At 38.5% G+C, this 15064-nt stretch overlaps 4 protein-coding genes across 8 annotated transcripts in view; 3 read left to right on the forward strand and 1 right to left on the reverse strand.

Annotated features, from left to right (window-relative positions):
* The window catches only part of LOC135164633 (ciliogenesis and planar polarity effector 2-like), a 49532-nt gene that overhangs the window by 9211 nt on the left and 25257 nt on the right, over positions 1-15064 (reverse strand). The gene's annotated exons all lie outside the window — the stretch shown is intronic.
* On the forward strand, positions 224-1958 carry LOC135164635 (pro-resilin-like). Its single transcript, XM_064125171.1, has 3 exons — positions 224-380; positions 990-1106; positions 1209-1958. Exons 1-3 carry the CDS (start codon positions 369-371, stop codon positions 1449-1451), a joined length of 372 nt encoding a protein of 123 aa, XP_063981241.1. The 5' UTR covers positions 224-368; the 3' UTR covers positions 1452-1958.
* Positions 2100-9839, forward strand: LOC135164628 (gustatory receptor for sugar taste 43a-like). Of its 4 annotated transcripts, XM_064125161.1 has the most exons (6): positions 2100-2471; positions 2553-3146; positions 3251-3510; positions 4176-4244; positions 4959-5048; positions 5110-5970. In XM_064125161.1, exons 1-6 carry the CDS (start codon positions 2402-2404, stop codon positions 5173-5175), a joined length of 1149 nt encoding a protein of 382 aa, XP_063981231.1. In that variant the 5' UTR covers positions 2100-2401; the 3' UTR covers positions 5176-5970. The 4 variants fall into 4 exon arrangements, with proteins under 4 accessions (XP_063981231.1, XP_063981230.1, XP_063981232.1 ...); XM_064125160.1 differs by lacking the exons at positions 4176-4244; positions 4959-5048; positions 5110-5970 and adding exons at positions 9392-9584; positions 9775-9839; XM_064125162.1 differs by lacking the exon at positions 4176-4244 and having other exon boundaries at positions 5110-5971.
* LOC135164899 (pro-resilin-like) lies at positions 10386-14262 on the forward strand. The gene is made up of 3 exons (XM_064125676.1): positions 10386-10546; positions 13089-13346; positions 13451-14262. Exons 1-3 carry the CDS (start codon positions 10544-10546, stop codon positions 13715-13717), a joined length of 528 nt encoding a protein of 175 aa, XP_063981746.1. The 5' UTR covers positions 10386-10543; the 3' UTR covers positions 13718-14262.

A 15064-nucleotide genomic window follows, 5' to 3' on the forward strand; every position in this document is an offset into this window, starting at 1 on the left:
AATGGTAATTTTTAATTTAATGGGGAGGATTTATCCGCTGCTATCTACCTAATCACTTATTCCACTCGTTGTGAATTATTGAATTATTCAAATAGAATAAAAATTTTTGCTGAAGCCCCAGTAAATTGAGCGACGGAATTTCATGTATAATACAATGAAAAACTCTGCTGACAAATGCTGCGGTTTTGTTATTACCTTTTATTAATGGTTATACTTTTGCATTATGTACACAGGCAAGACAGCAAATCACAGTATTTTAGTTTTCATTGGATTGCACGAGCAATCCCGTCATCGGGTATAAAGTCTTGCGCGCAGTTATCCTTTTATCTTAGTTTTGTGAAGACTGGAAAGACCGTACCAGATCCCTCATGATTTCGAAGGTGAGTGTAAAATTTTTAACGTTAATAATTTCGAGAAATCCACAGGGGCGTAAGATTTCAAATTTTGAAAATGCCTCGCTCATTAACCAGGACCAATCGGTAATTTTTGGGAAGTTTGGCTCATTTAGTAGAAACTCCCGGTTATCACAAACTTTCGTTTGCATTGGCAGTCATTGTCGAAGTAGTGTTACTATTTTTTCAAAATTCCTTTCCAATATTAGGCGATAACAATCCCTGAACATCGGAGTCATCGTAATCAGTGTCTAGTATCACCAATAATTGACAAAGATTCATGACAATTCCTCTCATATTACTGAGAGAAAAATTATTTTAGGGCTTCACGCAGAAAATGGATTTTTAATATTATTATCTTCCTCTACAATTAGTGTTTTGACAGTACTAGTCGGCTCATGGGATTTAACCAAGGGCTTAGGTTTAAATCTGCTCTTGCAGCTTTTACGCTCATCAAACATTTACCGAAATCTTTGCGAATTCTGTTCCCATTAACTGATGCCGATATTTCCTATAATCTGCAAATAGCCAATCTGCGTACTCTAGTAATTCTTTTTACGCTACATTTGCCCAATCAATAAATCCAATAAATTACAGGTGTTCCTCTTAGCAATGGTGCTTGCACGAGTCAGCAGTGTACCACAGGGACCGTCATATTTGCCGCCCTCAGGAACAAGAGGGGGTGGTACTGGTCATCCAGATGAATGGGCTGGGGTATTTACCATACATCTCATATTCCCAAATTTCTGAGTACACACGATTCATCATAAAAAAACGAATAAAATTTTTACAAAATTTTCCCCAAATTGATTTCAGGATCCAGTGAATTACGAGTACTCATACGAAGTGCAGGATGCAGCTGCGGGTTTAGACTTTGGCCACCGTGAAATGCGAAAGGATGACGAGGCCAAAGGCTCTTATCACGTTTTGCTGCCAGATGGAAGAACACAAATTGTCGATTACATTGCTGATGCTGGTGGATATCGACCGATGATTCGATACGAGGGAACAGCCTCCTATCCAGCACCTGCTGGGGGTGGCGAGGGTTACAAATACTGATAGGGCGCTATTTAATGGAATATTTGAACCTTTCTCGAACGCTTCAATCCGTTTAATTCATTAGATTCTCATCGAATCATTCATTATCGAATTGGTGACTACTTTAAAAATGACAACTGAGAGAGAAGCTGCAGTTCCACTACTTATAATTATCATGATATGGACCAAGTACTCTTCAATAATTATTTATTACTCCATTTCATGACCTTCTTCGAAAATACATTGCGTTAAAGTGGATGAATCGTCTACCTTTAGCAACAGAGCTCACGTCATTTACATTATACTTGCAGCAGCATCCGTAAGAGATCGACACTTCATACCTTTCACTCAACGGACGAGCTCATCACCGTTTCACCCAGGAAACATTATTGAATATCTGTTCTCCTGTCAAATCAACAACCATGGCATGAGTTTGACTAGCACTTATGAAACCTGTCAACCAACAATTAATGGCTTTTGTGATCAGTGTATTTGAAAATAGATAATCAAATCATCCGAATCAAATTATCCAATAGCATTTGTTTATTTTCATAGCAATTCACGGTTTCGTTCAATATACTCTGGGTAAATTATATTCGCCCGGTAGCCACAAACTACAGCGGCTCCTGCCAGACCACACGCAAACAATTCAATCACGCCGATGATTCATTAATTTAAGTGATAAGCATCGATTCGGTGGCAATAATTTTTAATAAAATCTCGCCTGTCACTGATTATCGATTGTGAAACAATGTCGAGGCTCACTGTATATCATTGTATAACGGGGTGTTTTTTGTCACGGCAGTGTTGACATAAATTCATATCCAACAATGCTCGTGCATTTTTTAGGCACATGAATATGCCATTTGTCGAGAAAATCACGCGATAATAATTTTTTTCAACTCATACGGAGAACTCAGTTGAAACTGGCACGTCGAGTGAGTGACTCAACTGGAGTAAGAATATTCAATATGAGACATCTTCCACCGCGAAACGTTATCGAAGAGAATTCGCCATTGATTTATGTGACAAGAATTATCGGTTAGAAATAAGGATGTCATTACCTGTCAATGATGTTTATACACATCGTATTCATCCTGTTAATTAAAACTTTCATTTTAGGATTACGTCCCATCGTTATACGTCAAACAAAGTTGTTCGGTTATTTATACATTCTTATTTTTTGGATATTGTATTGCACTATGGTGTACTTAACGGTGGATTACGCAAAGGAGTTATTTGCCGAGTGGCGGGTAGTCTCAAAATCAATGACGATCAAACCCATTGAATTCATCATGAATATTCTATTCTGCACTCTAACCGCCATCAGCAGCATATTTAACAGCATTAAGGAAGAAAATACAAACTCCGTACTCAACAAGTTTGATGAAAAACTGAAACTACTCAACGTTAAATTCAATTACAAAACCTTCATAAAAGCTGAAGTTGTGCATGTCTTTGGAATTGGGTTGTTTACGATTTTAACGTGCCTCATTGAATACGTTAGCTTACAAAGTGCAAGTAGAACAAATCTCTATGTTCTCATGTCCATTACAAATCAATTACCTCAGTTAGTAAACAGTTTCGCAATTGTTCCTTTCGTGATTATGTGCATGAAGGTCAGTAAACGAAACGAGGTAATCAATTATTTGATTCCAACGATGAGTAATCAAATAAGAAATGTTCCGGCTAGTCTCTCGATTGACATGAACAATGGTAAAGAATCCTCTTTGAAACTAGTCATGTGAATCATGACTCTTGTCCTTGATGTTACTCTCGCCATTGTTGTCCATTTCTCTTTTCCTCTTGTTGTACTCTAGTTTTCAGGGTGAAGTTACTCAGCGAGGCTTATGGACTACTGGCTCATGCAGTTGCCACAATCAATGACACATACGCCTCTCTTCTTCTGATAAGTTTTAGTTTCTTCATCAGTTGGATTTTTATACATCTTCATCTGGCTTATTTGGAGTATATGGCGGGCCAACAGCACGTCGATGTCTTCGTGAACGTGCTGTGGTTGTTATTTTTCCTCTGGAAGTGTACTTATATCATTCATGCATGTCATTCAATGAATTCTCAGGTAAGTAGAGGGAGGGGAGAGTAATTTACCACGTGGATAGAGATTTTTAGCAGATGAATTGCCTTTGAATTTCAATGTAATGTCATACTATTTTTAGATTTAACCATGAGCAGACGAAAGATTATCATAATTATCAATTACAATTGTCATGATTCTCAATAGAATTGCACGTAGTGGAGCATCATAAAAACATTTTAATAATTATGATAATTCATGATAATATTTGCAGAAATTTTTTAAACATAGCCATCAATTTTTATTCAATAACTGGAAGGAAATTCGCCTCAATATCTTAATCTTCTTGGAATTGTCTTAATTTCATTGATTTAATTTTGCTGAGTGATGAACTCAACCGGATTTCCTTTCAGTTTCATTCAAATGACATCACACCACTCATTGAGACACAAACTCATTCAATACTAAAATTCGAGTGATTGTATGACTTCATTCACTAAAAGTAGAGTTTAAATTCTTTTTTGAAATTTATTTAACCTTCATCATAAGGTGTCCTATAATGCTGCATAATGTACGAGCGAGTGAGTGCGATAAACGAGTGTATGGTGCACAAAAGCATCGACTCTTTTGTCACGCACTCCAGCACTCGAACTTGGGCTATTACACGTTCACTTTGTCAAAGTACAAAATCTGTACGTGTTTTCGTGCAGGGAAAGCGTGCCAGTATTCTACTCCATGAATGCCAGACAAACTCGGATCATCATTTGCTTAGGCAGGAGGTAATGGTACTTATATGGCATAGTTATGGGACATGAATCCACAGGGTGTATTTAATAATGGCAGACCATTGATGAAGTTCTGATGCATATATTCCACGCGTGGGTCAATGTATTGGGGGGAGAATTATTCAGAGGATCTCGACAATTGGGGGAATTTTCGGGGCTCTATTTCTGGACTTCTAGAATCATTGTTATGAATTGAATTGAATTTTTCCAAACGATGTTCGATTGGAACAGATTATTCCTTCTATCAGTGCACCCATGGCTATTTTTATTTGACGAATAATTGGGAAGATATATTTGCAGTTTAATGCTATAGTATATTCCATAAAATTGAAAATATTTCTTTCCGGAAAACCAAAAATAAATACATCTCCACGCTCATTCACTTTATCTTCTATTTTTTTTCCAATTACATGTAGCGTACGCAGAGGCCAAAAATATTCACAGAAATAAAATCGCGATGAAATACGTTAGTTTTACACTAATGAAAAAATGGTTTGATTTAAAACATTTTTGATTTAACTAACTCCATTTCAATTACAGTATCGAACAGAAAGGGTTTTTTAATCTCACTCCATTCTCTCCGTAACGTTAATCAAAATCACTCCAATTTTTTTCATTTTTTTCATTTTTTTTCTATCCTTTTCCCATTACTGTGAGTGGAAAAAAACTTTTTTTTTAAATGTTATCTATTAACTGTACACGTTCCAGATGGAATTATTTGCGCGCCAGGTGGATAACACGATTATCAGGTTCACAGTGTACACTCTCTTTGCTATTGATTATGTCATACTACTGAAGGTACGAAAAACGAGAGAATTTGGATTTTAGTCACTGTCGTATCTCGGTATATCTTTGTCAGGTTATTCTCGCAATGGCTGCTTACATTTTGTTCCTCTCGCAATTTGGAGTAGAGACCGTTCAATGAAAGGAGCGGGTATTGCAGAGTATACATATAGCTGGAAACTGAATGAGTTGAGTGGGTGGATATACACAATGTCAAAATCAACTGGATCATGGAACGCAAATGGACTGTGGGAGGTCATTGTTTACCGAATGCTATACGCACGGGAATACACGATTGAGCAATATAAACCAGATACGCGAAGGGATGAGGGACCGATGACTGGAGTGAGAATTCAAACAAACATCTGCACGAGTACTTATCCGGTCCAGGGAGCCCGATGAGCCTCATTCTCTCACATGAGGAAAACAATTTGCGTTCGCCATCTCTTTGCAAACGAATCTCGAAGAGGGATGGGTTTGCAGCACGCGAGAGTCGATTTAATACAACGTCGGGTAGAATTGACGGAATTTCCGTAATCGTGGGGAAATGGGAAATGAAAACACGGAATGAGACAAAAAACCAATGCAGTGCAGAGGATTTTGTAAACATAGAGAATGGCGAACGTGCACACGGAATAAAAAAAGTTTTTGATTAGTTCATTTTCATTTTTATCAAGAGACTCGTGCCTTGAAAATTAACTAGAATAAAGTATTCCAGACTGAGAGATAAATAAAAAACTTTCTGCAATATATTTTTTCCTTGTTTTCAAGATGAGAATAATGTCTTTATAATATAAAAGTAACTTCTCTTGTTGAAGCAATTTATTTGATAGATTTTAAGTCTCCAATTCAACGTGTGATAATTTGGTTAATGATAGATTAATTCATGTGTAAAAAATAAAGCCTCAAATGAAATTTTAAATTATATCAACTATTAATGAGTGACAAATAAAATAAAACATTATAGAGTATCAAATTTATCTCCTGTTGCAGTCTTTTTTTCAATTTTAACACCGAAAATTCTCTCATTTTTCTCTATGTACTTTTGGAATAATTACAGACAGATATTTATGCAATTCTATAAAGTGGCCAAATTAAGTAAAGAGTTTTCATGAAAATTTGGGGAACATAAATTCATAATTAAATACATTGCTAAAATTTTTTCCCAAATTTTCTCTTTCCCATTCATTAATTTTTCCCCGGATTTTCGTGTAAAATTGATTCTCTACTTATTCTTAAAATTTGGACAATGCATTTGGCGAGTGACTTATAAATAAGAGTGTTGAAAATTTAAAAGTACGACAATGCAGCGCGTGGTCACAAAAAAGCAGCGCAGTGTCGGCTTACCATCAAAAGGAAGCCACTCTTCCTTGAGAAGATCCCGTCTTCAGATAAGTGATCTCGAACTAATAGCTTACCCTTTGCGTAACGGATATACTCTTGTTTTCGACCTTTCCCTCTCAAGTTTCTTCCCATGAGATGAGGAATAAGTACTTGAGACTTATTACCTCGGCGTTTTATCCCCTCTCCCTTTATGAAAATAATATCCTCACCTCTTATCCCCCACCCCATTTTTCTTCCATCATCATGTTCGAGACGATCGTCAACAGAACCAAAGGAGACGATAAATTCACCGCAATTTTGAATAATCAATGGATTCCGTCTATTTATACGCATCGCGGGACTCGAAACCACTGGCTTTTGTGCCAACATCATCAGCGATGATGTGCACCGCAGTGGTGTCCTAATATTACGCAATCTAGAGCATCTCAGAGAGAGAATTGGCGCCCACCAGGCATTCATAGTCAGTGGCTGATGATGGTGGTGACCTAGCCGGGGCTGAGTGAACGTTACGCGAAATACAAGAAAGCACGATTATGTAATGACGCAAAAGGCAAAAGATAGGGGGAGGTATATGGACGTTACGAATCAAGCGCACTATCCTGGCAATGCTGTTGATGATGTACACTGCATTGCACGGACGTTTGCTGCCGCCACCTCTTTTTTTTTCCATTTCAACTGTATCTTCATAAGTTGCATCAGTCAGTGCCTGTGGCTGAAAATTTTATAGATCTACCTCTTGTCTCAGCTTTTAAATTTATTCAAAGTCTGGTTGTTGTGATCCACGTGCCCTACAGAAACCCTACTCGATTATTCTGTTTTTAATCGATGGAGCTGAGATGATTACGAAAAATATTCACTTGAGAAATATGTAAATCTTTCATGATGATTGGAATGGTATTTCATGTCGAAAGAAATCAATTCTCGATGATAGATTACTCAAAATTATGTTTCAAATGTCGTTATGATTTCACATAAAGAACGTCTAGATCATTTTTTTTCTATCTTCTCAGTCCCATCAATTCAATGCAAACGATTGCACTAAACAAGTATCCATGAGTGGTGGAATGCTTATAAATAGTGAATAGAATTTTCCCATTGGATTTTCCTTTGGAAGCATTCAATTAAATTCTCCGGAAAAAATGTATATTCATCGTTCTTCATTCTGCCATTCATTAATAATTCTGAAGCATTTTATCGAATGAACATTCACCGGAAGGAGAAAAAAAAATCCATTGGACTGATGCTGATGAGTGAAAAAAGTCGAAAAAACAAAATTATCTGGAAAAAATGGGGGAAGGGTGAGTGAGAGAGAGAGGGGGGTAGTTCTTGAAGGGCTCATTAGAAAGCTTCCATCACAAATGAATTCTATTTGAACTTTACGAGCCCGAGATTATAAGAGGGTTACTTCTCCTGTGAATAATAATACCCTCGAGACTGCTTGCAGACCACGCTTTAAATTAATAACTCGATAAGAATTCAACGGCTTCTGGACTCTGGGTTTCCCTGAAACTACCAAGTCAACGATCTTCAACTGTTGAATACCAGGGTAAAACCGCTAAAAAAAACCACCCAAGAAAAGAAAGAAAGAAAGGGAAACACATTTTGCTGAAGCACATTTCACCGCTGGGTGTTTTAATTCTCCTCTGTCTTAGTCCTCCTTGAGAACTACCCGGAGGTAGAGCGAAGGGGCTTTTCACTTGGACGATTTATGCCAAGCGTTCATAAATCCAGATTCCCGAGTACGACGTTTGAATGCAAGTACCAAAGGGCCTCTCCGTTCGATTACAATTCTAATTGGAGAAATGAAGAAAAATCCATTCAACTCCAGAGAGTCTGGAAAATTCACTAGTTCAATAATAATTACAGAAAGTAAGAGGGTGAAGAAAAATATGAGGATGAAAAATTCTTGTTTCAAGTGCTATCGAGAGAAAGTTCATATCGAGTCAGTCGCAGCTGTAATATTTTCAATTAAACTGAGAATAATAATAATGACGGATGAAAGACTTATCGAATGCAGGTTGCCATGATCAATCGAGCATTGGCAAACAATTGCTCCGACACTGATTAAAACATTGATTGGCTGTAAGGAAGATGTTAGAACTGTAAAACTATTGCAATACCCGGGGGGACAATGATTTATTAGGATCGTGCACCACAGGGTTACGTTGGGTCTCTGTACGCGTGACTCGTCACGCACTCGTCCGACGATAGAATGGACGAGAGGGGGTGAGGTATGGGCCACCTACTCTCGCGTGATATCACGGAAACACAGCAGGGAAACACACCGTATACAATACATTTCTACGTTGTACGTGTTGCTCACATACTGGCGATTCATGAAGCACAACATATTAAGCTTGTCCCTGCGTCGCTATGAATTTATAACGATTTATATACACCACACAGGGGCAAATCTCCTCCCCCTGTGCCCTTGTTTCCATCCCCCTTCTCCTAAAATACGAATTACTCATCCCGCTGGAGGTTTTGCACGGGAGAAAAGCGTGAATATAACCTCTGGCACTGGGGTCCCTCGGTGAATTATTGAATCAACTGACATAGAGACACAAGTGCTGGTGCATTTTCCTGGCCCTTACGCCCTTCTGGTGTTGATGAATATGATACAAATTGGAGGGCAATCTCCCTTTTGCTGCCAAATTCAATCATGAACATCGTTCGATGACCAATTAACAAATGCCAATATGTATGAACTGAATGAAGTGAATCGGCCAATATTTCTGGTGCAATCAAAATACAAAACCATTCAGCTGGTGGATGAATTTCCAATACTTTTAATTATATTCTTCTTTACATGGTAACATGAAAGTGAATGACTGAATGATGAATAAATTTTCCATCAATCATAAAAGAGTAAGGACAATCTGTGCATTGGGTATCGCATTATCTGTTCATAAAATACATTTTCCGAGCATATTTAACATTCTGTTGGGCTGCGGGGGGTTCTTTATCGACCTGTTTGCCCATTTACCGGATGCAATATTCCACTCTTGTTACAGCAACGACTTCTCTACCCCTCTCCGGTACGTGAATTGGAGAGGAGAGACTCAACAGTGTGGGAGACATCTTCATTTTTATGTTTATGGACAATAAGATTTAAATGCCCTCGACCAGAAAATAAAGGCCGCTCTGCCAGGCACTTTTCGGGACGAGTTAATTGGAGCAATAAATACAATCCTAAATTAATTGCAAGTGAGTAACGATTATGATGCGAGTGAGATAGCAGTGGGGATAACCATGTTGTGTGATAATTGGATGCCCCTCAATTCTGATGCATGGCAGATATATAATTTTTTTGATGTCATCATTTTTCTTTTACAACTCCATAATGCCCCAACTTTTTTCGCTGATATTATCCTTCCTTTTTTTTTTATTCCACCAGACGCTTTTTTACGCTTCCTCATCGCCACTGTGAGAGGCCTCCAACGTTGAAAAAGTCGATTAGTGGATGCTGGGCAGAAGGCGGATAATTAGTAACACCAGAGAGGTTAATCGTGAAAAAGAAGACGTATCACAATATAAAATGAAGGTAATGAATCGCACAGCTTGGGTAAAATTACGGTGCGCTCTCCGTCCAGCGACACTTTAATTTATTATACGATTTCGATGCATCGACCGAGGAGATGTAACTTTCCGATCGATTTTTGCCTAGGGTTGCAGCGCCATCGCCATCGATATAATCGCCAGTGTCTCAATTATACACTCTTCGGTAGCTGTAAAATAAAAACACCTTACGAGTAGCAAAGCCGGGTGGCAGAGGGGGAATAGAAATGAGGAGAAAAATTAAGGAGATGAGATAAATTGGCGAGAGGCGCAATGCAAGTAGCATGATAGAGGTGTGCGTAACGAGAGGAATCATCCCCGAAAGATCGACGGGGTCCGGTCCCGTTGTGTAAGGAAATCATGGTGGCGCAACGGCCTTGCTCGTGATGTTACATATTGGAGAACGGGAGGATGATCCTCGAGGGGCCGTCTGCGAAAGTATAAAACCAGGCACAGGGGAGATGCTACCTCACACTCGGCATCCCATTGCCATCTCTTGCACTAATAAGATACACGCGTTTACATTACAACGTCAACGTCAATCATAAACTATACGCGTAATTAAATTTTCAAAGATTAACAGACATCGGCCGCCCAAGGATTGCAACATGGTGAGTCTTATTTGTACAAGATGACAATATAATAAAATTGGTTTTTATCATTGGTTGTTTGATAGAGCGATTTATTTATTCCAAACGAGATTTGTTAACTTGTAACGAATGAGCATTTAGCAGAACCGAATTAACTCTCTCCTACAACCAAAATTTATTCGTTAATAATGAGTAATACGTTCTATCAGCGAGTTGTTACGCTCAGTCCGTGTTGAAAAGTGCCTTTTCATCACACTGTACTCGAAAGTAAAGTTTTCGATACGCTTCGTGTGCCTATAGCGTCCCTTTACGTTATTTTTTGATGTGTATCAATCAAGTCCCTTCCAAGAGTGAAAGGAATTAATGGAAAACTCAAAATGATTCATCAATTTTTCACTTACCATTCACTTCGATCATTGATACAGTTTTATTTTCTATGTATCATCAATTTTTCACGTGGAAATGGTGTAATCAATCAGCGCGATATTTAGTTCTACGCGTAGAGGAATTTTTGATAGAAATTATCCTACCGTTCTATAGAAGTGCATCGTGATTCTTCATAATGACGTCTATCGATCCCGTCCCTTTGAAGAGTCAAAACAACTGATGAAAAATTCAAATTCATTGATTGAATTTCTTCCTCCTATGCGTCGTAAAACTTTCATGATTCATTCGAACACAGTGAAACTGGTAGGAAATCACCCCCTTTGATACGTTTCATACACCAGAAAATTAAATAAGGAAACCGAAGCTTCTCAGTAGCTATCATGATGTGTAATATTCTACCGTCTGTTGCACGATACCGTAAACTCCCTCATTCGACGAATTAACTCATTTATTTCCCTTCTCCAAGGGGGAGGGATCTTATACTCAACTGTAATGAGTAATTCGGTCTTCAATTCAAAGAGCTTTTTCCGATGCTTTGATGAAAAAATAATTTCTATCCGGTGAGTTCTTTATCGCAATCAAAGAGCTTTCTCCCCTAAAGAACGTTTGGAAAATTTCAAAGTCATCTTACTTTCCATGTTCCGGATCTACATGCGAGATTGAAAAGAAACATTACCAACAATTCGTTTGAGTTTCTTATTGTTAATTAAATTCATGACGTGTAGACATCCAAAAGCTTTGTGATGCAATTCATCCAATTACCGATCTCCCAGAATATTAATATCAGAATTTTCCCGGAAGAAATATAGTACTGTAGTCGTACGAACACCGGTACTGCAATGCACCCAGCATTTTTTCTTAATCATAAAAATTCCATATTGTCAACGAAATCTTCCGTGGAATATACGATAGCCGGCGTTCTCTTTATTAATTTTTCTATATGAAAATCCCCGCGCTGATGTAGAATTTTCCAGAGAGAGCGAGAAATAAAATTCCCAGATAAAACCTCTCGGGTTGTGCATTTATCATAAGCACAAGCAGCGCACGACAAAACGACATCATCTCCCAAGATGCGTATGTAATATTACGCAAATACCGATCTCTATGACATCCAAACTTATCCACAACGTATACACTCTGTCTCTATCATTGAAACGTGTCATCATCGAAAAATCGTTAAGAGCATTCAGTGCATCTTCCATTCACCACTAATACTTTGCAAGAGATCCACCATCGATGACGTTCCCTCTGTCACACCAGTGACCAATAAACATGGTGATAACCATACCTGAATCAGTTCAATGTTTCTGATGGCAAACTAGGTATTGAGAGAATAAAAACATGGAACGAAACCGGTGACGAAAAAAGGCTCCATTGCAATCGTTACAAAAGCGATTAACCAGCAACGAGAATGTGAATGAGAAATGTCCACCGAGTGAGAAAGAAAAAATGAAATGAATGGGGCGAGATGTATCCGGAGACTCCTACGCGTCCCGCTAGGCCCATTATGCACGTTTATATGTGTTATAGTCAGTGGAATGGGAAAGTTAATTATTATCGTAGGGATACAGCGTTACTAGACAACACTGGAGGCGCTAGACCATTGAGAATCCTTGCTCTCCCATAACCCGATTTTCGAGCATCCAGAAGCCGTGCCAAAACACCAACACCATACTTCCGATCGTTCTCTGAATACTGGGGGGGCGGAGAGTGGGACAAAGCAAGAGAGATTGGTATTACAGATTTCAACGCCTAATGGATAGAACTCCTGCAGTTACGCATTGCAACACTATCCGAGTCAAATTGATTCATTATCGTTGATTCTCCTCTTTTGTGTTCTCATTTCTCGACGATTCAATGCAGAACTCATGATTCGTATAAATCGTTTGCAATCGCGGGGTATGATATTAGCAAATATAAGTAAATCTCGGAGTTTTTTATTTTATCTGAAAGGAAAGCAGCAATATTTCTCTGGTTTGAGTGCGTACCAATCAGACTGAAGTATTTCGAGGAGAAAATCCCTACTACTGGGTATTTTGTAGCCGGAATTCCCCCACAGAGAGGAGGCAGTCGATGGAATTATCATCCACGGGCCCGTTAACTTGATCAACTTCTCGATAGATTGATTATCTCCCAATAAGAAACTTAATGCATTACCCCACTCCATTCGATTCAGATGTTCCTGGGATCATCGTTAATGATACTGGCAGTATCCACCCTAACCTCAGCCCGTCCAGAGCCACCAACTGGTCAATATCTACCCCCGGATCAGCAGTACGGGCCACCACGTAAAAACGACTATCCCGGTGGTGGCCAACCAGGCCAAAATATACAAAACGGTGGATTTGGGGGAAATCAATACCTACCACCGAATCAGCAATATGGACCACCCGGAGGTAGAGCCGGCGGTGGTTACGATGATGGATACAATGACGTGAGTTCATTACCGTCAGTCACGTTAAGCATTTGCCACTGGGCTCCACGAGACGTTAACAATATTTGTCCCGCTATTATTACCCTTGTATTTTATCATTCCAGACACCGGCTAAATACGAATTCGAGTACATGGTGAATGATGCTGATAGTGGAAATGACTTTGGACATAAAGAGAGTCGTGACGGTGATGTGGCGCGTGGTATCTACTACGTCTTGTTGCCTGACGGTAGACGTCAGACAGTCGAGTACATTGCCGATCAAAATGGCTTCAGACCGGTAGTCAGTTACATGCAAGAGGGCACGGGAAATGGCTACCGAAATGATGGCGGTACTGGTTACCCAAGTGGAAACAATGGTTATCGTTATTAGTTTCATACATGGACAACGACTATTGGGCCTATTGCCACATTAAGATCTTAACTGTAATATCCCACTACAAGACCTATACCTCGCATCAATGATTGCAGTTTAACCCGACATTCGTTATTATTGAAATAATCATTGAACTGTACATTATTAACTACAAACAAGTACCGATTTAAAACAAAAAGAAAATAAGCGATAATGAAATCGCGATATTACTATTTTCCATTGCCACGTGATATGATATATTAAGTCAATATATCTCTCTCGTTAGGTGGAAATAATGTTGAATTCCCAGTGCGACAATATCGCTACACTGCCATACCGTACACATTAGTCATAAATATTTCCTAAAGATTTTTTTTATGTGCATTCTCGTTAGTTACGGAAACATGTACTACTGTTTGTAAAATAGCTCAACGTTGATATCGCTGAATTATGTAGAGATAATATCATTTAAATTTCCTATTGACTTTTTTTTTATCTTCACGGTTCAATCCACTTTGTTCAATGTATTATATATTTTACATATAAAATATTTATAAATTGCACACACAACTGACTTCTTGTTCTTTTAAACTTTGAGCTTTTGCCCTGGTAAACATGAGGAAAAGTACGCATGGTTTGTGATTCATCAAGGCAATAAAGGGTGGTTTTCACCTTTTGAACGTAAAACAAGCAAACAAACGTAAGGACATAACGGGGAGGGAGAGAGGCTTTCCATATACCGTTAGAGACTTCGGCGATGCGGTGAATGAAAAGAAATGCAAATGAAAGTTTGAAAAAAAATCGTAAACTCTACCTAAAAGCTTTCACGCTTTGAGCTTTCAGAGGCACCTTATACTTTCAAGTATCAAAAGCAAACGATTTTCACGCTATTTGATCATGGCCACCTACACTTTTTCCGGGAAATTCATTGAAAAATAGCTGAAAAATAGTATGATGAAGATGTAAAAAAAATACTAATGATCAAAAGAAAAAGTGCATCCATCGGACTTTCATCATACGGAGAAAATGAATTTTATTCCTTCGTAGGTTTAAATTCACTCAGCATCACTAGGATACGGAATTACGATGAAAATTAATTAAATAGTTGATTCAGGGGAATAGCAAATATGATAAAATCGAAAAAGGTATGAGTTTATTTACACAAAATGTGAAAGTAATGAGAGATATCTGAGATGAAGTAACAGTTTTCAACAGAGGGAAGGCCGTGGGCTTCTAATAGTGTATCCATCTCGCAAACAGCGGTAGAATAAACCCATCACCCTCCTTTCCCCTATGTTACAAATACCAGCATATTTCACGTACGAATTATCCCTGTCTCACTTCATGTCTGATAGCACGTACCAT

This window comes from Diachasmimorpha longicaudata, chromosome 7 (assembly GCF_034640455.1).
Source record: "Diachasmimorpha longicaudata isolate KC_UGA_2023 chromosome 7, iyDiaLong2, whole genome shotgun sequence".
Classification (NCBI taxonomy): Eukaryota; Metazoa; Arthropoda; class Insecta; order Hymenoptera; family Braconidae; genus Diachasmimorpha; species Diachasmimorpha longicaudata.

What these genes read in the sequence shown, in the direction of transcription:
- LOC135164899 (XM_064125676.1), top strand. An exon ending in ACGATGATGGATACAATGAC is followed by an intron (nt 13,347 to 13,450) that starts GTGAGTTCATTA and finishes TTATCATTCCAG; the next exon opens with ACACCGGCTAAATACGAATT.
- LOC135164628 (XM_064125160.1), top strand. Translation starts at nt 2,402, where the DNA reads ATGAGACATCTTCCACCGCGAAACGTTATCGAAGAGAATTCGCCATTG. An exon ending in TTATGTGACAAGAATTATCG is followed by an intron (nt 2,472 to 2,552) that starts GTTAGAAATAAG and finishes CTTTCATTTTAG; the next exon opens with GATTACGTCCCATCGTTATA. An exon ending in CAATCCTAAATTAATTGCAA is followed by an intron (nt 9,585 to 9,774) that starts GTGAGTAACGAT and finishes TTATTCCACCAG; the next exon opens with ACGCTTTTTTACGCTTCCTC.
- LOC135164635 (XM_064125171.1), top strand. An exon ending in ATCCAGATGAATGGGCTGGG is followed by an intron (nt 1,107 to 1,208) that starts GTATTTACCATA and finishes AATTGATTTCAG; the next exon opens with GATCCAGTGAATTACGAGTA.